This window comes from Mauremys mutica, chromosome 5 (assembly GCF_020497125.1).
Source record: "Mauremys mutica isolate MM-2020 ecotype Southern chromosome 5, ASM2049712v1, whole genome shotgun sequence".
Classification (NCBI taxonomy): Eukaryota; Metazoa; Chordata; order Testudines; family Geoemydidae; genus Mauremys; species Mauremys mutica.
The window spans coordinates 66,245,843-66,272,832 of record NC_059076.1 but is presented as its reverse complement, the minus strand read 5'-3'; the positions used below and the strand labels follow the sequence as shown (position 1 = coordinate 66,272,832).

Below are 26,990 nucleotides of genomic sequence, written 5' to 3'. Positions count from 1 at the left end.
GTTGCACTTTATATTCATGATCCTTGTAAAGCTGTAAACACTGTAAAGTTAGAACATGATATACTCCATGTGCTATCAAACTAAAATAAACTATGTTTCATAGACAAATTTGTTTTTAAAGGTGCAAGTAAAAAAGAAAGGAGAAAGTATATGCCTGTGATGGACATGCTAAAATACTCCTTTGAAAAAGACAAATATTAAATAGATTTTATTTTCATTTAATATCTATTAGAGTATCATCTATGATCCAATTAGTCAAGTTTTTTTTCTTAATTAATTCTATGCCCCTACTGCTTGGTAGCAAATGAAGGATCTGATCTTGCTCCCATTCAAATCAATGGGACTTTTGTCACTGACGTTACCAGAAGCAGCAGCACTCCTGCAGACTAGAATTACCTCTTCTAAGCATGAATTCAGTCCATAGAAAACCTTAATGTAAACTCTTACATGTTTTGCTGAACAGGATGGAACACATGGTTAAAGTACTTTGATAAATCAAGGCCCTGATGAGACAGAAGCCAGTCAGATAACGTTGGCCGTTAATCCTCTTCAGAGCATTACTGCTACTTAATCTTCAAACAACTGCTGCAAGAGGTAGGTATTCTACACCTTAATAATCATCTTGATTAGCCATTATTTTTATTTTATATATATATTCAATATATATATTCAAGTTTCTATAAGGTGCCTATCACCACTGTATCTGTGGTGCGCGCTATACATGTATAAGATAAAAGCGAGAACTTTTCCAGGTATGGAAAGTAGATACATCACAACTTCCTTGCCTCAAAACCACATTAGAAGGCAGAGCTAGGAAAGCCATGCCTAAACACTAGATATGGCATTAAGCAAAAGCCTGGATGAAAAGATGTGTTTTATAGAGGCTAGAAATGGGAAGGTTTCAATGAAAATGAAGACCATGCAATGGGATGCAGTTGCTTTCAATACCCCATCTTTTGCTATCAAAGCAACTGAAAAGGGTAAAGTGGTGCTAAGTGCGTTCTGACAGTAAGTGTAAATGTCGGTTACCCAGTGGCACTCTTGCAGCACTTGCATCAGGATTGATCCAAAATGACAGCCACGACAGAACAACAATAAGCAGTGTAGGAGCATAAACACCCATCATGTAAAATCCAACTTGTCTTCTTAAAGTGAAGATTACTTCTACACAAGTGTAATAACCTTTAAAGAAATAAACACATTAATGTTCTAAATGTTTTACAGGCCAACCTTTTCAGATTTGAATGCCTTAGCATTACTCAGAATCCTGCCCTGTTGAAATCAGTTGAAATTATGCCCATGATTTCAATAAGGCTCTCAATGAATTAGGCTTAAAATAAATTGTTTTCCCCAAAACCAAATAGTTCATCTGAAAACATGTTTGAAGCACATATGAGAGCTTACAAAACCTGAATGAAGAGAAAGCCGTAGCTCATGACTGGCCTGTTGCACTTGACCTTTCAGAACACAGAGAAAATCACAGTGCCTGCTGCTAAATCAATCTCTAGATTTACAAGTCTTTCTTACTTTACAGAAAAGTAAAGTAATATCTTGTCATTGCTAGTGGGTGTTCCTGCAGGCATATGAAAGGTCATATTCAGGAAGCCAAATAGGGACAAGCAAAACCAAAGAGAGAAAAGGGGGCCTGAGGGGATTCTTCTGTATTCCAAGGAAGTGTAATGCATAGACAGAGACTAGGGTTTTCAAGCATCCAAAAAGAATTAGGCTTCCCAGCTCACACTGGCAAAATTCTGTTCTCAAAGATGCACGGTCTCCAAAAGCAGAATTTTGCAAATGGGAGCAGAGCACTTATCTCCCTTAGGCTCATGTGAAAATCCCAGCTGGTATCAATTTTGTGAAAAAGAAGGAAACGCTTATTAAAATAAGGTGTACAGCTATGAAGTCTTGTTCAGATTAGAAAATTTTTTTTGGAAAAGTAGAGACCTAAAGCAGTGCTTAATGAAAATTGCCATGATAATGAAAGTTAATACAGATAATTTTTCGTGTTGGGACAAAATTTTAAAAGAGATCTTTAAATTTAAAATTGGGAAAAACTAGGCAAAGAGGCTCAGGCTTATTTAAATATGGAACTTTATCACACAAACATACTGCTGGACTACCTGGAAAGGTGACTGGAGCAAAGAGTAAAAATGAACTCCACAGCCCCCTATATTTGCTGGTAGAGAACAAAGGGATCAAGGAATATGGTGGTAAAAACAGTAGCCAAATTCTGCTCATATTTAAATTCATGTAACTCCACTGACATTGTCTTATGTTCACCTGATTTGATAGTATAAAAATAACTCCATAAACTTCACTCTCACCATCTCAGACCAAGACTTTTCCCAGGTGCTTTATACAATACAAATTAGTCTATCCAGTTAGTAGCTAAAGTTGGTGAAAAGCAAGTATATCTTAAATATAGAGCTTAAATAGCAAAAAGGGAAATACATTCTTTATGTTGTTACATTAATAAATTGTTCACCACACACACACACACACACAAACAGTTTATAGTTAGAAGCTGTTTGAATATATAATAATCACAAAGCCAAGTACAAACAAAAACAGAAGGGAAAGAGTTTTCCTCATTATTTTGTAGGTAGAAGACATCCATATGCTCTTAATTCTTCTTCTCCCCTTTTATGATCTTGAGGAATTCTTCCTATGCAGTTTGTGAATCATTTCCAGATATTTTCAAATTCTTATTTATTTTCCACACTATTTATGACTTTTATGTGTTCGGCTGTTTGTGTTAGGTCAAATTCATTCTGGCTTTGGCTAATGGCCTTGTATCATCTTTCAATAAGCAGAGTATAATATTCTTTGCCATCACCATTTATCATAATGGTATCCATTTAGCACTTTCATGAGAAATTTCTGTCTGGCACACAAAGAAAAAGAAATGCAGGGACTTTTATTTTAGTGCAGGCAATGATTATCATAAAAATGTAATCCCCAGATTTATTTTTACTTGGACATGTACAGAACATACGGATCCAATCCTACTTCTACTGAACCAAATGTTAAAAACACCCATTGACATAAATGAGTGAACAAGGTCGGGGACTATGTTTGCAGTTGTCATGCATTTCCAGCATAAACCATAGCTTTAAAATCCAGTTTGTACATTAATGAGGTGCTCTTGTACAGTACATGAGATTGGCTTTAATTTGGTATTGCAAAGAGACGATCTCCCACCATATGCCTTCAAAATATGAACCTTTAGTAAATCAATATGCAAACCTAGCAATTCCTGCCTGTATCTGCAAAGAACCTACAACAATACCTCTGAGAGTCATCTCAAGGGAGTGTTAAGTCCAAAGCCTAGTTATTACAAAGGTGAACATTAAGAGAGTTGATAAAAAAATTGAGTCAAAATTTGACAAAAACTTTCATGAAAATCTTACCAGTTCTAAATGTTAACTCTTTCTTTCATATGAGAAAGAAAAAGAGAGGAACATGGAAGATATTCACAATCTGCCATTAAATATCTTATTTTTCTATCATAAGGGAGCACCACTACTTCCTTCCCCCACTGCCCCTCCAAAATATAAACAAAACTCCAATTAATCCCACTCAACTGTCAAATATTTTTCCAGCATCCAAGCACAGCACAGCAATTGGTCCTAAGTATTCCATTTTTCACCATCCAAATAAGATGGAACAGCCTCTTTTTTGTGATCTGGTGCTTCCCTATTTTATTTAAATACCATCTGGCCATTTGAAGCTGAAATTCAATTTTTTTAGTCTAATTATTAGCACTTTTGTGAGTAATGTGTTGTTTAATTGTTTAAGAATTAAATACCCCTGTAGCTGCTACATAAACTGGTATCTTATCTGAAAGTAGGGGTGAACAGAATTGTTGACTAGCACCTCTGGATTGTACTTTTTACAGCTGTATAATTTTGCTGGATGTGGATGCATTTGATGAAGTGGGTATTCACCCACGAAAGCTCATGCTCCAAAACTTCTGTTAGTCTATAAGGTGCCACAGGACTCTTTGCTGCTTTTACAGATCCAGACTAATACAGCTACTCCTCTGATACTGGATGTGGAGTAATTCTATAATATTTTAAAATGGTAAATCACCCAGAGACAATGGATTACCTAGCAAAGACTTGGATTGAGAATTCATTCCTGTTGTAGTTAAGACAATAGTTCCAAGGAAAATTTACACTGAAACCTGAAATAATGCAAAGCTCAAATGATTTCAAGTTCCAATACATACTTCAGACTCAGATCAAATTAGCTCTGAGGATTATTACGATTACCTGGGAACTCTCCAGATATAGGGTATGTCTCCACAGTACCTGCAGGATAACAAACACTATCCTTTGACAGAGCAGAGTTTCTTGATGATCGCAAGGGGAGCCTCAGAGATTCCCTTCCCCTTAGCTCTCCTTTCTGTGTTTTGCTGGAGGCTTTCTGCAAGCCAGCAATATATGTTTCAAAAAGCACTGACCAAAATACAACAAAAAACATGCTTAGCTGAAAAAGAAATGCTGGTCATTGCTTCTGGATGTGAGCAATTTCATAGCTATGATTGTTGGCAGAAATCAGTGGCAGTAAAAAAAGACAGTAAATCACTAGGAGCCATGTTACAGAAATCATTGTACGTAGCAGAGTCTGGATTTCAGAATATCATGAAATTGCAAAAGAACAAATACAGGACCTGTAAACAGTTTTTTTTTTTAGTAAACATGCTTTCAAGAGCTCCCTATCAAAAAAGCTATAAGCTGCAGGAAGAAGAGTTTGAAGTAATACTCAAGTACTCTGAAACAAAATTTGACAAGTTCAAACAAGAAAACTAACAGGACTCAACCATAATACAATTTGAAAGAGTAGTTCTAGATGAATGACCAGCCAGGAAAGCCCAGGCACTTTTAAACATAAAAACTTATCAGGATAATGGAAATGAAATTGCTATGGGAGGATCAGAGACATCTAAACAAAAATAAGGATGTCATCTATCCTGACCTCCAACATCTCAATGTCTGTATAAGTTTATGGTTATTATATTTGGCTGTTATTGTGTTATTCATATCTAAATTATTGATTAGCTAAAAACTAATGTCTTCTTCTGCAATACAAAAACTATCAATGCAACTATTAATCATTAACAATATTACAATAACTAAATGCAAACTGAAATCTTTAACAAATAAATTAGTTAACAGAATTACGTACCTGTGCCTTTATAATATTTGGTACAGTTACCATATTCAATATCCTCTTCTTTAATGTCAAACTGGGGCAAAGCAATTTTTTCTAACTGAACAGGATCTCCAGATTGCCAGATAAATCGTAAATCATCAGTTGTGTAACCAACTACAAGAAAAAAAAACAAAAAATGTTAAAGCTACCTTACACCAGAGAGTCAATTCAGCAAAAATATCTATATCTATATATATGCATGTATGTGTTTCTTTCATTTCTTGATTCCTGCTTCCTGTCATAAAATTATCAGTTGATTCACAACTAGATTTTTATTGTCTGTTTGTTAATTAGGACTAGATGGAACTCTGTATTACTGAAAATCTGAAACTGAATGAGAGTTATTTTAGCACTCAGTATTTAAACAGAGAAAACAGTACCTGATTCCCCACAACTTTTAACATTGTATTGTCATTTAGACTCCGATTCAGCAAAGAACATTAACACATGCTTAACTTTAAAATATGTTCTTAAGTCCCATCGACTTCTGTGGGATTTAAGACTGTGTTTACGTGACTTTCTGAACCTGGGCCTTTCATGTGTACAAAGTGGCCTTTCATGTGTTCCTTTCTGATTTGGACAGACTTAAGGGCCTAATTCAGAAAAGCATCCCTTCAGCAAAACACTTAAGCATGTGCTTAACATTAGGTACATGCCTAAATTCTACTGAAGTCAATGCAGTTTCAGAACATACTTCAATTTAAACATTTGCTTAAGTGCTTTCTTAAATACAGATAGACTTAAGCACATGCTTAAGTGCTTGCCTAAATCTGGGCCCACAGATCACTTTTGACCACTGCATTTATACATAGTGCAAAGCAGTGGAAAAAGCAGGCCCATGATGTTTGAGCATAAAAGGATGTTAACTAAAAGTGCAGTCACGATCATAATTTTACGTCATTTTTCTGTCTGCCTGATATTCATTAAAAATGGAGTTAAACCCAGATAAAGCATGACAAGTAGTGGGAGGAATGGGGAAACATACAAAGGGTAAATTGAGAATGCAATGTAATTTTTTTCTAAGAATGCAGAATCTTTAAGAAATGCTTAAAGAGCTGTTCCATTCAGGGGTGAGAATTAGGCAGATGATTTTCACATTTGAAAAGTATCTGTGATAAAAAACTAAAATGTGAATGACCCTCTAAAACTTCTCAAAACTTAATACTTATTATCTACCTCCACATTTCTGTCATAAAAGCTATATCATGAAAATAAGTTTTAATACACCCTTAATAAATGTATCTCACATCCTCAATATGCACAGCAAATTACAACAAAACTGTTATAGTCAAGTGGGGGGGAGTACAGAGGATGTGCTTAGTAGACAGTGAGAGGTGTTTAGGATTATTAACAATAACTGCAGATGAAGAATTAGTGAGGGAGTGGGAGGCAAGCATATGGTCAGGATAGCTGATGATGCAGCAAAGAATCAGAGTAGAGGGAGAATGTAAGTCTAAGAGGATACCTCAATTGGCAGAGCAGAAGAGTAAAGAGACAGGAGACCAGAGGTAGTTAAGGGCATAGTCATGAAGGATACTTAGTATGAGTCAATTTTCAAGTGGCTGGGAAGTCAGTAGAGGTCTTTCAGGACAAAGGTGATAGGTATGAGAGAGGTGGTAGCACTCCCAGCAGACTGGAGTTTGGATAGGAGGATCTCTAGGAGGCCTTGCAGGAAATGTGTTGTAAAAATCAAGGCATGAAGTAACTAATTCACAAAAAAGCAGTTCTTCATGTGAATGCTGAGGAAGCCACAGACTATATTGCAGAGATGGTAGTAAGTAGATGGACTAGTAAAAAATAGTAATGAAAGCTGCAGTGGAAATTTTAGAGTCAGGGATAACTCCAAGATTATAGCCCTGTGAAGTGCCAGGAAGGTCAGAGGCGAGGAAGGAAATGCAGGTCTTAGAGACATAGCTGAGGATACTTCTCTTGCAAAGGTGGAGGATACCTGTCTTTCTAACATTTAATTTAATATCACATCAAGGATTTATATGCTTCAGAGAGACTGGGGGAGAGCTGAGAGAAAGGTAAATGAAAGAGTTAAAAGGACAGACAGAGTTAGATGTCACTGGCATAAAAGTGGTAGTTGTGCTTAAATTGTCAAATTTTTAGTGTAAAGAAGAGGAGGCAAATGAAGCAGAGAGCTTTTGGGAGACTAGAGCAGAATGGTTTAGAATCCAAGGCACAGTCATCACTAGAGACAAAAACAACAAGGAATCCTTGTGACACCTTAGAGACTAACAAATTTATTTGGGCATAAGCTTTCGTGGGCTAGAACCCATTTCATCAAATGCATGAAGTGAAAACTACTTGGAGGGGGAAGGGATAGCTCAGTGGTTTGAGAATTAGCCTGCTAAACCCAGGGTTGTGAGTTCAATCCTTGAGTGGGCCACCTAGGGATCTGGGGCAAAAACTGGTCCTGCTAATGAAGGCAGGGGGCTGGACTTGCTGACCTTTCAAGGTCTCTTCCAGTTCTAGAAGATTGGTATATCTCCTCTTATTATTATTATACAGGAGCAGGTCTAAATACATGAAAGGATGGGGGTTGCTTTACCAAGTGTGAGGTCAGTCTAATGAGGTAAATCAATTAACAGCAGGATACCAAGGGAGGAAAAATATCTTTTGAGGTGGTAAGAGAGTGGCCTATTACAGACAGTTGACAAGAAAGTCTGAGTAACAGTAAGGAGAAATTAGTATAGTGACTCAACCACTCCCAGTCTTTCCTCAGGCCTAATCTGACAGTATCGAGTTTGCAAATTAATTCCAGTTCTGCAGCTTCACATTGGGAGTCTGGTTTTGGAAGTTTTTTTGTTGAAGAATTGCCACTTTTAGGTCTGTTATTGAGTGACCAGAGAGATTGAAGTGTTCTCCTACTGGTTTTTGAATGTTATGATTCCTGATGTCAGATTTGTGTCCATTTATTCTTTTGCATAGAGATTGTCTGGTTTGGCCAATGTACATGGCAGAAGGGCATCGCTGGCACATGATTGCATATATCACATTGGTAGATGTGCTGGTGAACAAGCCGCAGATGGTGTGGCTGATGTGGTTAGGTCCTATGATTATGTCCCTTGAATAGATAGGTGGACAGAGTTGGCATTGGGGTTTGTAGCAGGTTTTGGTTCCTAGGTTGGTGTTTTTGTTGTGTGGTGTGTAGTTGCTGGTGAGTATTTGCTTCAGGTTTGGGGGCTGTCTGTAGGCGAGGACTGGTCTGTCTCCCAAGGTCTGTGAGAGTGAGGGATCATCCTTCAGGATAGGTTGTAGATCCTTGATGATGCACTGGAGAGCTTTTAGTTGAGGCTATAGGTGACAGCTAGTGGCATTCTGTTACTCTCTTTGTTGGACCTGTCTTGTAGTACCCTTCTGGTCCTGTCAATCTGTTTCTTCACTTCACCAGGAAGGTATGCCCCTCTGCCATTAAGAACGCTTGATAGAGATTCTATAGGTGTTTGTCTGTCTGAGGGATCAGAGCAAATGCGGTTGTATCTCAGAGCTTGGCTGTAGACAATGGATCATGTGATGTGATGTGGATGAAAGCTGGAGGCATGTAGGAAACAGAGACAAACACCTACAGAATCTCTATCAAGCGTTCTTAAACCTGCAATACCCAGAGTGAAGTGCAGAAACAGATTTTTCCTCCTTTGGTATCCTGCTGTTAATTGATTTATCTCATAAGACTGACCTCACACTTGGTAAAGCAACCCCCATCCTTTCATGTATTTATACCTGCTCCTGTATTTTTCACTTCATGCATCTGATGAGGTGGATTCTAGCCCACAAAAGCTTATTTATGCCCAAATAAATCTGTTAGTCTCTAAGGTGCCACAAGGACTCCTCGTTGTTTTTGCTGATACAGACTAACATGGCTACCACTCTGAAACTAGAGACAAAGAAATGGTCATTAGAGATATAGTAGCCAAACTTGGTGAGGAGGGACTCATATCTATTTAGTGTTCAGGTCAGTCAAAGAGTATATTTCTTGACATTGGTGTCATATGCTGCACTGAGATTAAGAAGAATAAATAGCACAAGGAGTTATCTTTAGCAAAGTGGAAGAGGTAACTGAACAGGCCAAGCAAAGCAGTTTCTTGCCATGGAGGAGGTTGAAGACATACAAGGCTGGATCAAAAGGAGGTGAGCAGTAAAGTAACTGGAGAAAGTTAACTTCACTAATCTCACCAACACTTTATAGAATGAGTGTAACTTGTACAGGTGGTAATAGCTGTTGGGAATATTGGGGTCAAAGATAGATTTCTTATCAATTATGGATTTTTTAGTGCAGTAGTGAAAATGCTACAACGTAAAATGAAGATGGCAATTCAGGGAGCTAAAGCTAGAAGGCATCTTGATTGAGTGAGCTGAGTTAGGAATTAAGACCTACCATACCAGATCAGGACAACGGTCAATCTAGTCCAGTATCTGGTCTCTAACACTGGCCAGACCACATGCTTCAGAGGAAGGAGCATAAAACTCTATAGTTGACAATTATGGCATAACCTGCCCATTGGGGAAATTTTTCCTAATCCCACCACGCAAAGTTTGACTTATCCCATGATGCAGGAGGGTTTATATCCCTTCTGTTTTTTAGAATCGTAAATGTAACTGTAGATATTCCTTTTCTGAATCCCACCAGGCTCTGTCTCAATAACATCTAGTGGAAATGAGTTTCAAAGGTTAATTCTATTTTAAATAAAATTGTATTACCTATTATCAATTTTAAATTTGCTGCTTTTCAACTACAATAAGTGTCCTCTTGTCCTTGAATTATGAGAGAGGATAACGGAAGCATTTAATTTACCTTCTCTGAACTATTATATACTCTATTCATCTCTCTCTAAACTAAGCAATGCCAGTCTTTTCAGTTTCTCTTCTCTTCAGTTTCTAATTTTCATCACCTGTTTCTAAACCTCCTCTATTTCTGCTATTTTCTTACAGACACAGGGTGACCAGAGGTGGTAGGGAGATCAAGAAGGAGGCATTTTACTTTCCCAAGAGAATGTTCGTGTAGCCAGATGTGGTAGGAGCAGAACAGCTATAGATTTTTGGGGAAGACTAGCGGTAAAGGCAGATAGACTATGGAATTGGTGGCTGTAGTGTTGTTATGGATTAATGAAATAGCTCAGTGGTTTGAGCATTGGCCTGTTAAACCCAGGGTTGTGAGTTCAATCTTTGAGGGGAGCCATCTGGGGATTGGTTTCCCCTTTGAGCAGAGGGTTGGACTAGCTGACCTCCCGAGGCCCCTTCCCACCCTGATATTCTATGATACTCTTCTAGACTAAGTGAGGCTTTCAATTGCCTTTAGAGACTGCAGAATAATAAAACAGCATCTTAACAGATGAGAGAAAAACATGTTCATACCTACCTGGTCTGTCTCAGTTCCCACCCTTGGGCTTTCTGGTAATGTCAAAATAAGCTTTTGTGTGTCAAATAACACCCCTTCTTGGGGTCTGGGTTTATTAACAAAGTTTCCAAGGAAACACAAGAACCCCTACCCTGGCTGGCTCAACTGTTGGTGCAGGTTTCTTAGTCCTGTGCCTGCTGAAGCTCTCCTCTAGCAGACAGACATTCTCCACACTCTATCCGTCCTCACTGACTCCTGCGCTCTGCTGACATGCACCCCCAAACCTGCTGCTGGGGAACTAGGGAGAGTCTCTCCCTGCTCTCTATCAAGCAGCAACTACCAGGACTTTCAACATAAGTCTTTCTTTCTCTCCCGCTGGCTCTCCAGGGGTTTTGTTTTACCCCATCCCAGAAACCCTGATTTAGTCATAAGACTTGCCTGCCACATGACTTCAAACATTTTCTCCATATGGAGAGGCAAGCTGTGTGTGTTACATGTGAGGCTGGACCCTTCTCCCCTTAAAGAGCCAGTCACCTTGTTACATCTCTTAAGGGCTCTGTATTCATCATTATGCCATGGGGTTCTCAAGGTGTAAGCAATGGAAAATGGTTTTACAGAAGCAAGTTGTCAGGGGAAAAAAAAAAAACAGCTTCCCCCCCCCCCAAAAATAAAACACAATATAGGGCTTGGTTTTGAGAGAATGTCCACAACTTCCATTATCGTCAGCAGGAGCTATGGGTGTTCAAAGCCTCTCCAACTCAGACTATTCGGTGTAATTACTATCTCAAATTACATAGAGGTTACTAGAGACTTTGGAATGAGAGAAAGAAATATTGCGGGAGAGTCTCTCTTTGCTGAGATCTGGTTACGGCTCCCCTATTCTGAAGTACAGCTGCCGAATGCCAGCTGTGTAAGTTATCACCTGTCAGTTAAGAATTGGTGGAGTGGAACTGCAAACAAAGTGCCTTTCCTTGTCCTCTACATAGAGGTAAGGAGAAAGTCACAAAGGAGCCAGATCTGCTGGCTTCATTCCTGCTGAGAGATCCTCCTTAATGGGGTGTGACAGGGCATACCTGGCCTTTGCAACTACCTAACAGAGGCCCAGCGGTTCTACTGTACCCCACCCCAGAAAGCAGAGAAGTGACAGGAAAACAGCAGCAAAGGTGGGTCCTCCAGGCCTGCCTAGACAAGCCTCATGAAAGAAGCCAATAAGAAACCAGCAGGTTCAGATAAAAGGAGCTCCAGGGCCTTAGCAGGTAAGTTCCTGGTTGGGATCAGAGGATTAAGGACAGGTGTGCCTCTGCTCAAAGGAACTTGAGAGATAACCAGAGTTTGTTTCTGACTGCATTTTCTTGAGCTGGGTTTGCAGGGAGAGATGAGTGCCCTCATTACACTGGGGCATTCCCAGTTACTCCACTATGGCCAGATTCCTTTGTGTCACCTGAGTAGAACGAGAAGAGAAGAGAATTTGGCCCATAATTTTTAAACTTTCAAAACAGCAAGTGATTAACCCACCCAAGAATCCAAATCCAAAGCCAGGACAATATTTAATTATTACTACTTTAAAACATTTGATTTGTATGATCTAAAGTAAATCCTGGGTGGGATTTATTGTTCAGAAGATGTATCTAAAAAAACTAACTCATCACTCATTAAATCCTTAAAGCCCGAGAGTCTGTATGTAAATAAAGACCTCCTACTATATATAGCTCTCTGCTCATCTAGTGGCTAGCCCACTAAAACAGAGCTCTTAAGTGTAATCCTTCTCGAGCTACCAGACATTTTCCTTTAGCTCAAGTGATATGCACCTGGGTGACTAGAATCAAGGGTTCATGATATGATCCCCAATACCATTTTAAAGCTTTTTCCAGTCACTGTGATCATAGAATCATAGAACTTAAGATCAGAAGGGACCATTATGATCATCTAGTCTGACCTCCCGCAAGATGCAGGCCACAAAAGCTGACCCACCCACTCCTGAAATAATTCTTTCCCTTGACTCAGCTGTTGAAGTCCCCAAATCCTGATTTAAAGACTTCAAGTAGCAGATAATCCTCCAGCAAGCGACCCCTGCCCCATGCTGCGGAGGAAGGCGAAAATGCAGTTTGTGGCTTTATTACACCGTTTTTAGTAACTGTGCCCCATTTTGGTATGTTTAATCAAAGGTTTGGATGAGATACATAGCTGTTCTAGCAGATTGTTAGAGCTACAGTTTAACATGGAGGCAGTAGCTTTTTTTTAAATACACATATTATGCCAATATTTTGTGACATGCGTGTATTCAGTCTGAGGTCAGAATAATGCTTAAATGCATACCATTGGGGAAAATGCATCCAGAGATCTTCCATCAGGGACACATTAATAAGATTGCTCTAGAATTCAAGAGCATAAGCACGTAGTCAAATCCATTTAATTTAGTGAATTTCATGATTTTTTTTTCCAGATGGTGACCTTTTTTAAAAAAGGCTGACACTATGTAAGAAACAATTTGGTTTTGGAAGTTCCATTAGTGAAGTAATTAAGTAAAACAAAACATCTTATAGGTAACAAATAAGTGAAACAAGAAAGCATCCCCACTGTTGGAACTGGAAGGGAATACAGGTAGTTATGCCATGAGCTAACTTCTTACTGTTGCTAGTAGAATAAAAAAGGGCAAAAGCTTAAATCACACTATCACTCAAGGGAGAGGGTGATAATCAATTCCTCCTCCTCCTCCTCACCAGTTTGAATTTAGCAGGTCTGGTATTAAAGAAAGGTCAGTGTTTCTAATAAAGTAGAGAAAACTGTTCATGAATACTTCTTCCTTGAGTAAATATGATATCTATAATGCTGCTAATGGGCCTTATATTGAAGTTTTTCTCAGGCAAACTTCCACTGATATCAAGGGTTTGGGGATTCAAAGGACTGAGCCCAGTATTAATTAAACATATAAAACCTAATTCAAACCTATTATGAACAGGGGCAGACCTATTTAATTCAGTAGATTTACACTCAATAATACAAGAGCTAATTTATCCCAAAATATTCTGCAGAGGAAGTGGTTGTCATGCAAGTTAAAACTACCTGAGGGAACTACTAATTCACTTTTCCAAATGATATTTATGTCCTGATTTTACCCAATACATTTTAAATGTTTTCAGAAATGTTAAACAGTGTCATTATGTGTTTGTTAGCAAAAAACTAAAAATAGAACAAACGGTGCCATAAAAATTAGAAATTTTTGTAGGAAAGAACCATATATTTAAATTTGTAATGATCATGGAATATTAATTTTAAAATTAATTAAGAAATGTTTATACTAAACATCATATATAATATATTTCTTGTTTGATTTTCAGGCCTGCCTAGAAGGTAACTATTTTTATGCATAGACTGATTTACATACAGCTCTCCAACTGCATCTTGCAACGCTGTGTATCCATCGGAAACAAGGTCAAGTCCAAAGGGCATGACAGAGTAACGGATAATCTGAAAACGGAAAAATAGATCTTAGACACAATTTGAAATGCTTTGTAAGAAACAAAGTAGAGTAAGATTATATATATAGCTTTAAATTTAAAGAAGTACAAAAACAACAAGAATGTATAGAGTAGAGCCTCAATTTTCTCTTGTCAGAGTCTGATTCCAAAATACTGAGGTATCGAACAAACATCATTCAAAATTTATTAATGTATTTTGTCGGCTAAATTCTGCATGGTTTAAAAATAGTGCAATAAGGTTTTAATGTATAACATTTTGAGGGAAAAAAAGCTCAGCTCACAAGTCAGGATGTGTCTTTGATGTATCCGGGAGTAGGGTGACCAGATGGCCTGCTTTTAAAAGGGACAGTCTCCTTTTTTGAGACTTTTTCTTATATAGGCACCTATTACCTCCCACCCCTGTCCCGTTTTTTCACAGTTGTTATCTGGTAACCCTATCTGGGAGGGCATCTCCCCTCACCATAGGTAGTGGGAGGGGGAAAATCTCAAGTGAGAGCAGTTGGGGAAGTACTACATTGTGGGGAGGGTATTGCTACTTTCTAGTCCCCTCTCCCCCATCAGGCTGTGGAGGAAAATGGGGAGGACCATGTCCTGTCTGCTCCTGCTCCACTGAACAGCAGTAGGGGGTCAGGATAAGCCAGCTGATTGGCTCTCACCTGCTGGACTGGGGGAGGACTGTTTCTGCTTGCTGTTGGCAAGTAGCCAGTTTAAGCTCTTTTCCAGGCCCACTTTTGTGTGGAGAGCTGAATCTCATGATGCCAGGGACGAGACTGATTGCCAAATTTTGTTTGGGGTTTGGAAGGGATTTTTGTTTTCCCATATGGAAAAATGGCAAACTGCTCTGTGGGTTTTTTCACCTTCTATCTGGCATCTGAAAGATTTACTTGGGGAATTTAAATTACATTCATTGCAACTTTTGAAGTGAGGTCTCTGTAACCCCAATGGGCTGCTTGGGCATGAGCCTCATGCACAACACTGCATAGTGATGGGCTTGCCTCTATGTCTCATGCAGCATATGTCTCTCCTCATCTCTTCTACCCCTTGTGTGGAGGAGAGGAATGGGTTGGGACTAACTTCGAGCCAGGGTCTCCAGACAGGCCTGAGGGAATAAAGGGGGCATTGCTCCCATATCCACCCTCAGGTTTGTAGAACCCAGGACCACAGATGCCAGGTGAAACCCACACTAGAGCAGTCCTGCCAGGTAGTTTGTATGTGGGGGGGCGGGGGTTCCCCATTGGTCAGTAGTTTTAATAAGGTTGCAAGCCTCTGTATTTAACTATGCTATGGCACATTGTTTCTCTTGTGTGTCTTTTACCACTAACTCAATCCTCAATAAAAAAGTTTAATTGTATTTCTAAGATAGTCTTCTAATAAAAAAAATATTTGGATCCTCTGAAAAACTTATATCCAGTATTACACTGACCCTAATCAGTATGTTCCTGCTACATTTACAGACCAATGGACAATCCCCTACATACAGGTTTTTTTCATTTTCTGCCTCTGGCTGCAGCAATTGTTAGTAGCTATAAATCAAATTCTTATTAATTTAAGGGGCATCTAATGTGGTCTGAAAATTGTATCACTTACTCTGAAAGACCCTAATTATTGTCAGTTTCACCAGGCTTCTGCTGAATTTGGCCAACTATCTCACTAAGATCTTTATTCCATTTTGTAAAATCTTATTTTACCTACATTTGGTATCTTAAAATGATCTAATACATACCTAAGCTTCAGAATCTTTCATACTAGCCAAAATATCAATCAATATACTTTAGAATCTGTAGTTTTATAATTCACTCTGATTTATTTTTATGCATTTTTAATATCAATATCAGCTGAAAGTTCTACCAATGATTATCTTTGTAAATTATACATATTACTAACCTGCAAAGTGAGATGTATGTCCTACACCAAATAACTTATTGAAGCTTTAAATAAAACCAATAGTAAATATTTACAATTAAAAATAACACAATACCTCATACTGACTAGAACATCTCCATCCCGAAATATAAATAGAAGAATATTTTCTTGAGTGACATCATGGAAGTTGGCGTTCTTTTCATTTGCAAAGAACAAGTCTGGTTTCCACAGACATTTAAACATTGTAGGATCCACTGTCAGTGTATCTGAACCCCTCCAGTCATTGGGCAATTTAAGTCTGGGGTCATTCCACTTTTGTCTTAGGAAGATGTTAACTCTGTAATCCTGATGAGAAGAATTTGCAAGTGTATATTAATCTAACCACAAAACAACAAAACAGAAAACAAACAAACAAACAAAAAAACATGCAGGCTCCAAAATGAAAAAAATATCTATTAAATTTTGTGGTTTTCCTCTAATGGATACACCTGATCATTCTTCAGCACACAATTTTCTTGGTTTTAAAGGAATTAGCTACAAGATACATAAAGTTAGGTTACATAAATGCCTTGTTTTTCAAGATTAGCCATGTTAAATTAAAATAATATGGGTCAAATTCTGCCCTCACTCACATCTGTGCAGCCTCAATTACACCAATGGTGCCACATGTGTGTAAATGAGGACAGAGTGTGGTCTCATATTTCTACAACATATATGTATTTCAGGCAACAGGATATCAGGCACGGCCCATGTGTATTTCACATTTACATCAATGACCTGGTAAGTGTAAACTGCAGCACATGCTCCAGTTGGTTAGATGGTATGTTAACAATATGGCATTACATTGTCAAAGAAGAAAACAGAGCAGAGAAGTAATACTAAGGACCCACAGAATAAACAACAAGCGAAAGAAAAATGAAACATGTTTCTAAATTTTGGTGTCAGTCCACTGCAAACACTTACATGCACGCTTAACTTTAAGCACTTGAGCAACCCCATTGAAATTGTCTTAGGACAGCACCTATGTGTGTCCTTAATTTTAAGCACGTTTAAGTCCATTGACATCAAAAGGGGCTTTTACTATTATTATTAAACATTTATATTGTAGTCCATGTGCTTACATACTGTCCTTAACAGGGAAGTTTTCTAAATCAGAGCCTGAAGTAAATGGACAGATTTTCAAAACTGCTGAGCTCCCAAGGGAGTTGGTGGGTGCTCAGCACCTTTGAAAAACCAGGTAACTAAGGACTTGATCCAAAGCCCACCGACATCATTGGAAAGATTCCCAGTGACTTCAAAGGACTTCAGAAGAGATCCTTATTTAGTTAGATGTTTGAATATGGATTGAGGAGCCTAACTTTTGGCATATATTTAAGAATCATGGATTTAGACAGTGGAACCATGGTTAATACGCACTGAGTTTTTAAAAAAGGAAAGCTCTTGCCAGACAAACTTGATTCTTTCCCAAAAAAAAAAAAAAGCAGTCACAAAACTGGATGTAAGGAAAATAGCAGATATATGACAGGGTATTTAGGCCCCAATAAAATATTTGATACTGTGTCTCCTAAAATGTATTCTCAAATCAATTCCTGCTGAATGACTAAGTTAATGATAACTGAAAATAGCAGGACTGAGTTGGGGGAGGAATTCAGTGGATTACCACAGGTATTTGTGTTACATCCGGTTTGCTTAAATGAAATCTTCCTGAGTGATATAAGAGAGGAAATAATGTCATACTAATGAAATTCACAGATGAAATTGCAGTCTTGTAGGAAATTGGGAGGAGTTTCAAACATCAGTGAGGACAGAGATATAATATAAAAGGGACTTAAAGGGATTTAAAAAATGAGCAAAAAACACAATTTAGATTCATCTTGAAAAAAGCAGGTTAATATCTCTGGGGGGAAATAATCCCAAAGTAGATATTCAGTCTGAGGGAAAAACCTGAAAAGCTGTAACGCAGAGAGAGAGAGTTAATAATGCAATATGGCAATAAGAGAAGCCAATGCAATATAGGATGCACACACAGGGGTATGATGAATGTAGGTTATTCGTATTTGACCTGATACCAAATAGTTGGCCTGGGCATTTACTGACTACTGAATATGAATCCAAACAGTGGGATGGGGCCAGACAGGAGAGTGAGCAGAAGATTGGAACAGACTGTGACAAAGGGAAAAGCTTTAAATTTAGACTCCCCCTTCCTAAACCAAATTCCAAATTTAAATGCAAGTCTTTCACACTACTTCTGCTAATGTCATTGGGTCCAACAAGGACTAAGCTATTGAATATTCCTCAACTTTTATGTCCATAAGAGAATGCTTCTCACCCTGGCACTCAGAAAAACTACCAAAATGACTTACTGTAGTAGGGAGTTCCCAATCATTACCATCTGTCCTTTATCAATAATCAATTTACCTTCGCTCATCCTGGGTAACAAACATGGGTATAAGTGTGATCAACTGTACATTGATATTGCATTTCTTTACATTCCTCCACTGTGCTTACTCATATCTTCAGGTGCCTGGAAAATTAAGAATTTGTACACTACACATCCTTCTGCTTTTGGCATGGTCACCTTTCTATGTGTCTCATTTATGGACCAAACATTTACTTTAAGATTGTGTAAGTGACAAAACTGGCACTCAGGGAGGTCATTGACCTCACACTAATACACACTAACACATTGCTGAGTTGCATATCTTAAGCAAGGAAGAACCACATTTCACACTTCTCAGAAGCCACTAGACTCTTTTTAATTTTTTAGGCCTTGAATCCATCAGATAATAAAACCTCTCACAATTTATGAACAACAAGATACAATCCTCTCTGTGGATGAGTAGATTTAATTTAGTTTAATTTAGAAATTTTATATGCAAATACTCAAATTTCACACTTACCATCGTTGTCTCTTGGATTGATCCAAAGCTGTTAATGAAAAGGTTGACTGTTACATCGACTGGAATTCCTAAAGAAAAAAAAAATAGAAAATACACAATGTAAGGTTTAGGGCATGATTCTCTTGTGAACTAGTGACCATTTATACCATTCTGGCAAAGTAAAGGGTCCTTAAATTGAATTGCACCCACTTTAGGGCCCCTTTTAAATGCACTTAACACTGCTCTGGCACTGAAATATAGATAAGAATCAGGCCATTAGTATCTTTTTATCTTCTAATATACATTTGCCAGGTTAAAGATATGGTGTCCAATCCTAATCCCATTAAAATAAAAATTATGAAAATTATTTTCATTCTGGTGATAAGAAACTAGCCCACATATCTAAGCTTAAAATGGTACATGAACAGTAAATTGGAATCATTTGCAAATGTAATGCTTTTGTGTTATCACAAAGCTCACAATCTAGTACCAGCCCCTGTATATAGTGTAATAGATACAGACAACATACGTACAGAGAGAGGAAAGACAGACTTTCGTCTCTCTTCACTGATTTGTGATTTATACTGTCATATTTGCTTAGATTCTCCAGACCAACTGTTCTTTGTGCAAGTCTGGTGTGAGTGTGTAAAGGGGTTGGTGGTTGTGGTGGGGTATAAAAATGGCCCTTTGCAGCTTCTTCATCCGCAGCACAACATAATTTAACTGAACCTGAAGGTTGCTCTTATATACTCTTCCCTGGAGACTACAACTTGACATGAGGGGGCAGCTTGTGTGTTCCAATGACCCTGAGAGCTATGCTGGCAGGAGTTTTAATTCCTGGTGGGGTCACCCAAGATGGATGGTCAAAGGATAGAAAGGGACCAGATGAAAAGCAGTCCTTTGGTCCTCCAGGTTGGGATGAGAGAGAGGCCGACACAACAAGGTAGCCTTTCCAGCAACCAGCATGATGGACAAGGATGGCAGAATCTTGTTTGTGTCCTAAATAAGGTCTGACAACATGGAAAACATTCAGATTCAGAATCTAATATAAATTTTATTTAATTAATATTGTTCCAATTCATGCTGCTAAGACTGACTGGGGTGAAAGTGTAGATTCTGCCTTATGTGGAGGCTTGATACTATGTCGCATTGAGCCCCTTCTGCAAGTGGCTGAGTGCCCTCAACTCCAAATGCCTTCAGTGCCATTGAGGGTGCTCAGTACCTTGCAGATTTAGGCCAGGTCTATGTGCAAGCCAAGTAAATCAGTCATGCTTGAGAAATATTTTAATGTGAGCAAATCACTTGTCAGAAGATATTCTTCTTCCCCCATCACTTCCCTCTGAAATGATGCAACATTTCTCCTCTTTCTTCTTCAGTCCTGATTCATTCTGGACTGCCAGCGATGGGAGTAGGTGGGAGAGAAGGAATCAAATATTGACAATAAGATTTTGGGCTATATGCCTACCTATTGCTGAATATCAAGTAGCCTATTAGGTGGTCATGCGACCCCTGTGGCAATGCCTAGTGTTGAAAATAATTGAGTAAGCTTCCATAGTGAACAAAAAAGGGGTGAGGTTTCTTCTGAGGTAAGATATAGTATTTGAGGTTGGGAGGCGGGGTTAATACTTTTATAAAGTGAGTTGAATAGATCTATCTGAAGAACTGTTTCCCACTGGGAAGAGTAAAAGTCTTTATCTTGAGGACAAGGTGGTAATGGCATATCTGTAGCACTCTCCTCAGAAGTACAATCAAGATTATAGCTTTCCAGAGTAGTTTTCTTCATACTATATATGTATGTGTGTTACAATTATATACCTACACACGCATATTTATATGCGATTTTTAATGTGGCAAAAGCCACACTCACAAGCTGCAGTTTAAGTAGTGTAATAAAAATTGGTTTTTTTTAGAAAGAATCTCATTCCTGGAAAACTTAAGATGCAGCTGTGAGAATTATCACATATTATTTAGAGGATATATACTCCTGTCATTATTATAACTGTACAGAAGTGATAGCTGCTAAGGGCATGTACTTAAGCATATGAACCACATTAATTTCCAAAATGCAGCAACAGGACTTAGCACAGGTTTAAGGGAATTATAACTTCTGTGTACTTTAGAAATATTAACACGGTAGGGCCTAAATTCTGTAGTATTTTCATGATCATTGACAAGAACCTCCTTACAAGCAATTAAGTAAAACTGTTTAATGTTTTAAAAATACATTGCCTTGAAAACAGTATTCAAATACTAAATAAAACCATATAATTTAATTTTTAAAAAGCTATTAATTAAAAAAATCCCTAAAAACACTCCATGTGTTAGCAGCATGAAATATGCATATGCTATCAATCCATCAGCTAAAAAGGGTAAATATCTTTCAGCAGTTTCACCCCCTTTTCAGAAATTTTATCCTGTATCTTTCCAGAAATCTAGTTTCCACAGATTCTGTGCATGTGAATAACAAAATAAAAAATAAAAGAGGAAATGTTAATAACATGAAAAAGTAGAAAATGTCTTTTATGTGTGACAAACCTTTGAAATTTGGTCTTATCCTGGGATCATAAGTGAGCAACAGCCTATTCAAGATATTGCTGGTAGAATTAACAGGTACTCTTGCAAGATCTTCAGCTGATTGCTGGCTGTGAAAAGTGCATTGGTTATTGTTAAGATAGTAGGTACTGTAATTTTGAACTTCCTGAGTCATTTTAAAATGCCATTCAAACTATCAAAAAGGCATCATACATATAAACCTCCCCCAAGTTTACTCCTTTCAAGTAACGTCTATAGTATTTAAACTTCCTTTACCTATCTTACTCTAATACACTGTAGTACTGACATTTCAATATTTTCTTCATAATGTTATAAAAACAATGAAAACTCTCAGTTTCTGATTGTAAACTAAATAAAAAACTAAACATCAAATAAGCAAAAATGTACTAATGACATATCAGAGATGCTTTAATTTCTTCATTAGTAGAAGCAGCCTACAGGACTATTTTTAGTGACTGTCAAATTAGGAACAAACAAATTGACAAGCAATTTTAGGAGCCAAAACTTTCAGAGGTTTTTGGCAGTCTATTGCTTTCATGTGGCAGACTCAGCTATCCCATAGAGAGTTAAAGGCTTTTTGTAATTTAATTGGTAAATCCTGATAACCCTTTTCAATTGAAAAAGAGGTTGCAGATTCTCATTTTACTTTCACTGGGAGAATTGCAATCCTCATTAACCTTCCCATTACAATTCATGTTTCAGGTGATCAGTAAAATTAGTTAGCTTGGGATAGGTAAGTGTAGCTTAGCTACTGAATTTTGATATTAAGGTCAGCAGGCACATGTGTGCACACAATGCCACACACATACACACCCCTCCTTGCAACTCACCCATGCAATTCAGTGGACCATCCACACACACAGTCTGGTAATGTTATGTATGTTTCGCAGCATTCAGGAGATTCGGGGGGGGGGGGAAGGGCAGAGGAGTGAGGATGCAGTGTACAGCCTCACCCCTCCCTCCCCCAGTGCCTCCTCCTCACTCCCTGTGCCTCCCGCCCACCACGATTAGCTGTTTTGCAACATGCAGGAGGCTGGAGTGGGGCGGGAAATGGGACAGGGTTTTCCCCAGGAATTGAAATGAGGGGGGGGGTCTTTGAATTTATGGGGGGGAGGGGGAGTTAGGGCCAATGAGGGGTGAGACCGTGAGGGTGAAGGTGGGCTGTATGGCACCATAGTAAAAATGTTTGATGATAATTTTATTAGATTTAACTCATGTTTTAAAATCATCACACAAATTAAAGTTGGCTACTCAAGCCTTCTATGAAACAATACATCTACATCCTTCTTGCTTTCTTGTTATAATTTTGCACAACTCTGTTAATGAACTTCTCGAATGCAATGCATTCATCTTTGGTGGCTTCTCGTGTGTCCGGTACTTCCATTCCTTCAGTTGATATGCTCATTAGTTCATTCACGTGATCAGGCAGAAGGCGACTTCTTTCAGAACACAAAATTCTACTCAGTGATGAAAAAGAATGCTCAACTGTAGCTATTGTGACTGGGAGTAGCAAGAAATGAATTCCTACTTCTTTCATCCCAGGAAACATAGAACAAAGATCAGGTCGAGCCACTAGTGATGATAAAAAAGAAGTGGAAGTCAAATCTTCATTCATTCGTCGTATGATATTCCACTCTGTGTTCAAATTCTCTATTCTGTCCTGAGCACATGGCAGCCCCATTGCTGGTAGTGCCTCACTCCACTCAACTGTCAGTGTTTTATAGGACAGGCATCTGTAAAAGCTATGTAGAGGTTGAGTAGAATCTAGAAGTCGCTGTTGTAGATTTTTAAGAATGAAGTCTGTGCACTTTTTAAGTTGTCTTAAACACTTCTTGACCTCTTCACTTAAGGATTCGATATAAATGCCTTCATTAGTCAACTTCTGGACTGAAGTCTTTACTTCTTCCAGTACTTTTTCAATGGATAGCTCTGATTGATCCAAATGTAGCTTCTATTGCTGGACAAAGATCTACTACTGTTGTAGCAGATGGGTTGATGGCATTTTTTAATGACCCAAGGGACTTACAAGAGAATGGCAATAGTCTTCTCTGAACGTAGTAGCAAAAGTAGTCCACCAGCCTCACTACTTAGATCCATCCCATCTTGGTAGATACTTTCCAAAGCCAGTAATAACGGCTGGAGTAATTTTAAGACAACAGCCAAGGACTTCTCATGAGAAAGCCAGCGGGCTTTCCCAGGTTGGACTAATTTGAACTTCAGTCCCAGTGTATCTTCTATATTTTCCAAGCTATTCAGTCTTTTTGGACTCTTTCTGAAAAAAGAATATAATGAAGACATTAAATTTGTAGCTTTTTTAATGTCTTTTGAAGAGTCTGCAGCTCGTACTAGCACTAGTTGGAGTAGATGGCCTCTGCAGTGTGTATAGGAGAGATTAGGGTTACACTTTTCTCTGAGCAAAACTTGTGCTCCACCATGTCTTCCAGAGAAGTTTGCAGCTCCACGAAATGCACAAGCAGCCATCTATTTGGGATCTAGTTGACAAGAATTTAACTCTAAGATGTGGGTTGTCACGGATGCAGCCGATGTGTCGTCTATAACTTGAACATCTAGAAATGCATCTACTGGCCTACCACTGACATCAAGATAATGTACACAATGACTTAATACTTGATGCCCATTTGCATCGGTACATTCATCAGCCATGTATGCAATCTTTTGATTGTGGTGACAGAGTTCTTCACTTTTTCAACTGTTGAGTCTTTCACTGTTGCACCGCATGCTTCTAGCCAGTCTGTTGAGTTTCTTGCAGAAAGATAGTGAGCATTTGCTGGTCTTGTTCAGAACCAGTGTTCAACTTCAGGATGAACAAGAGACAGAGCACTTAACATTGGCCTCCAGTCTGTAGTGTGTGGTATCTCTTGCTTAAATAGAAAGTATGATGCCACAGCCATGTTTGTTCGCATGAACTGTGTTGTGTCTCCAGCATTCTTAACAGCCTCATTAAGTACTTCTAAAATTGGCATTGCAAGTGGTCTTATAAAGCTTTCTGCATGTTGATGCACTCCAGAGGCATGGTGTTTTGCAGCCTTTTCACATAGTTTGTCAGCATTGGCTTTGCTGATCGGTCTGACAAATCTCCTCCACTTTTACCAGTTATACCATTAAAAAGCTTTCCTTCTTCGTAAGCTTTTTTACAAGAGGTGGACCAGTAGCCTTCTTTTGTAACGTCAATAAATGGGAACACTTAGACCGACAAACATCAAGAACTGCCTTTAGGTTTTGGAGACACTGTTTTTTCAGTAGGTAGCTGTATTTGTGCTTCGGGCTGGTTGTATGTAGATACATCACTTGAACCTTCAGATGAAATGTTGACATATTCTTGGTTCTTGATGTATTCTTCACCTTGGTTGGTTTTTGAGGCCTTTGAGTAGAAAAATTGTTGCATTGTTTTTTGTCTTTTCATTTTCACTTTGACCTTCAACATATAACAGAGATATGAATAAATTAAATGTTTTGTTAGGATAATGCAAATTTAGCATAAGGATAATGCAAATTACACCAAAACACAGAACAGTTCTAGATTTCTAAAACAAATATTTTTTTTAAAAAAATATTTAATTTAAATTGACTTTTGGAAAATAAGCCATCATGGGATAAGAGGGAAGTCTTCTCATGGATAAGTAACTGATTAAAAGATGAGAAACAAAGGGTAGGAATAAATAGTCAGTTTTCAGAAGGGAGAGAGATAAATAGTGGTATCCCTGAGGGGTCAGTACTGGGACCATTACTGTTCAACATATTCATAAATGATCTGGAAAAGTGGGTAAAACAGTGAGGTGGCAAAATTTGCAGATTATGCAAAACTATTCAAGATAGTTAAGTCCAAAGTAGACTGTGAAGAGTTACAAAGAGAATCTCACAAAACTGGGTGACTGGGCAACAAAATGGAAGATGAAATTCAGTGTTGATAAATGCAAAGTAATGCACATTGGAAAACATAATCTCAACTATATATACAAAATGATGGGGTCTAAATTAGCTGTTACCACTCAAGAAAGATGTTGGAGTCAATGTGGATGGTTCTCCGAAAATATCCACTAAATGGGCAGTGGCAGTCAAAAAAGAAAACAGAATGTTGGGAATCATTAAGAAAGGGATAGATAATAAGACAAAATATATTGACTCTATATAAATCCATGGTACGTGCACACCTCGAATACTGTGTGCAGATCTGGTCACCCCATCCAAAAAAAGATATATTGGAATTGGAAAAGGTACAAAGATGGGCAACTAAAATGAGTAGGGGTATGAAACTGGAGGAGAGATTAAAATGACTGGGAATGTTCATCTTAGAAAAGAGATGATTAGGGGGGAATATGATAGAGGTCTATAAAATCTTGACTGGTGTGAAGAAAGTAAATAAGGAAATGTTATTTAATCCTTCCCATAACACAAGAACTAGCAGTCACCCAATGAAATTAACAGGCATCAGGTTTAAAAAAAAACCCAAAAAGGAAGTACTTCTTCACACAACACACGGTCAACCTGTGGAACTCTTTGCCAGGGGATGCTATGAAGACCAAAACTATAACAGTATTAAAAAAAGAACTAGATAAATTCCTGGAGAATAGGTCCATCAGCAGCTATTAGCCAGGATGGGAAGGGATGCAACACCATGCTCTGAGTGTCCCTAGCCTGTTTGCCAGTAGCTGGGAATGGGCAACAGGGGATGGATCACTTGATGATTCCCTGTTCTGTTCATTCTCTCTGACACACCTGGCCTTGACCACTGTCGGAAGACAGAATACTGGGCTATATGGACCATTGGTCTGACCCAGTATGACCATTCTTATGTAAAAATTAATTATAATAATAAAAATGTTTAGTACAGAAACTCTAACAAAATGAGCTCTCAAGATAGCAATGATGTGAGATGATAACCTGGACAAATAATGTGTTTTAAAAATTTTGGCCTACTAGGAAACATATTTATATAAGTTTCCATTCCCAGTCACAAATCTAGCATTCTGGAGCAAAGTCACTAAAATATCATCCAACAAACAAATGTTTATACAACGTGCCCCTCACTTTTCCCTCCACCGCACCCCACTCACCAGTGTTGTCTTTGGCCAGTGGAGACTCAGAGTTCCAGAGGTGCTTTTACATGAGTTTACCTCCAAGGTGGGGGACAAGAAGGCACCTTGCTCGTTCCTTCAGCTGCTCACTGTTTGCCCTGGCCACTGTTGTTTGTTGTGTCACCATTCACTCCACCGCTCTGTTGCCAACGGCCCTGAGCCGTCACCTTCTGCTGCCACTGTGACCTCTGCAAATTGGTCTCTTGAGGTTCCGCCCAGGTCTCAGTGATTTCTGTTGAGCTCTCAGTGGGGGAACCTCGCTGCTAGTGCAGTCTGGGCCATCACTTCCACAGAAACACCATCCCACAGCAGGTCTAAGCACTTAGACCTGTCAGTGATTTCAGCTGTAGTAGTCACTAAACAAAACAAAAGACTATGTATGGAGCCTAATCAGCTCTGTCTTTAAATGGTGGAAACGAGCAGGTCAAATAGTACTTGTGACTCAGGCAGACCATCAAGCAAAAACACCTGTTCCCACCTCTCTCTTGATGCCCTCAATCAGCACAGGCTAAGTACAGTTCTACTGCCCTTTACTCGTACAATAAGAATAACAACGTTTCAT

The 26,990-nt window shown here is 38.5% G+C and overlaps 1 protein-coding gene across 3 annotated transcripts in view; it reads right to left on the bottom strand.

Annotated features, from left to right (window-relative positions):
- The window catches only part of GLRB (glycine receptor beta), a 62,459-nt gene that overhangs the window by 20,250 nt on the left and 15,219 nt on the right, over positions 1-26,990 (bottom strand). For 2 of the 3 annotated variants that reach the window (XM_045018996.1, XM_045018995.1), the window contains exons 3-8: positions 21,315-21,421; positions 18,801-18,868; positions 16,016-16,245; positions 13,944-14,026; positions 5,191-5,331; positions 1,030-1,182 (exon numbers count right to left, since the gene is read on the bottom strand). In XM_045018996.1, the coding sequence (XP_044874931.1) occupies positions 1,030-1,182; positions 5,191-5,331; positions 13,944-14,026; positions 16,016-16,245; positions 18,801-18,868; positions 21,315-21,421 (782 nt within the window). The remainder of the gene's footprint in view (positions 1-1,029; positions 1,183-5,190; positions 5,332-13,943; positions 14,027-16,015; positions 16,246-18,800; positions 18,869-21,314; positions 21,422-26,990) is intronic. The other variant, XM_045018997.1, reaches the window with a different exon arrangement.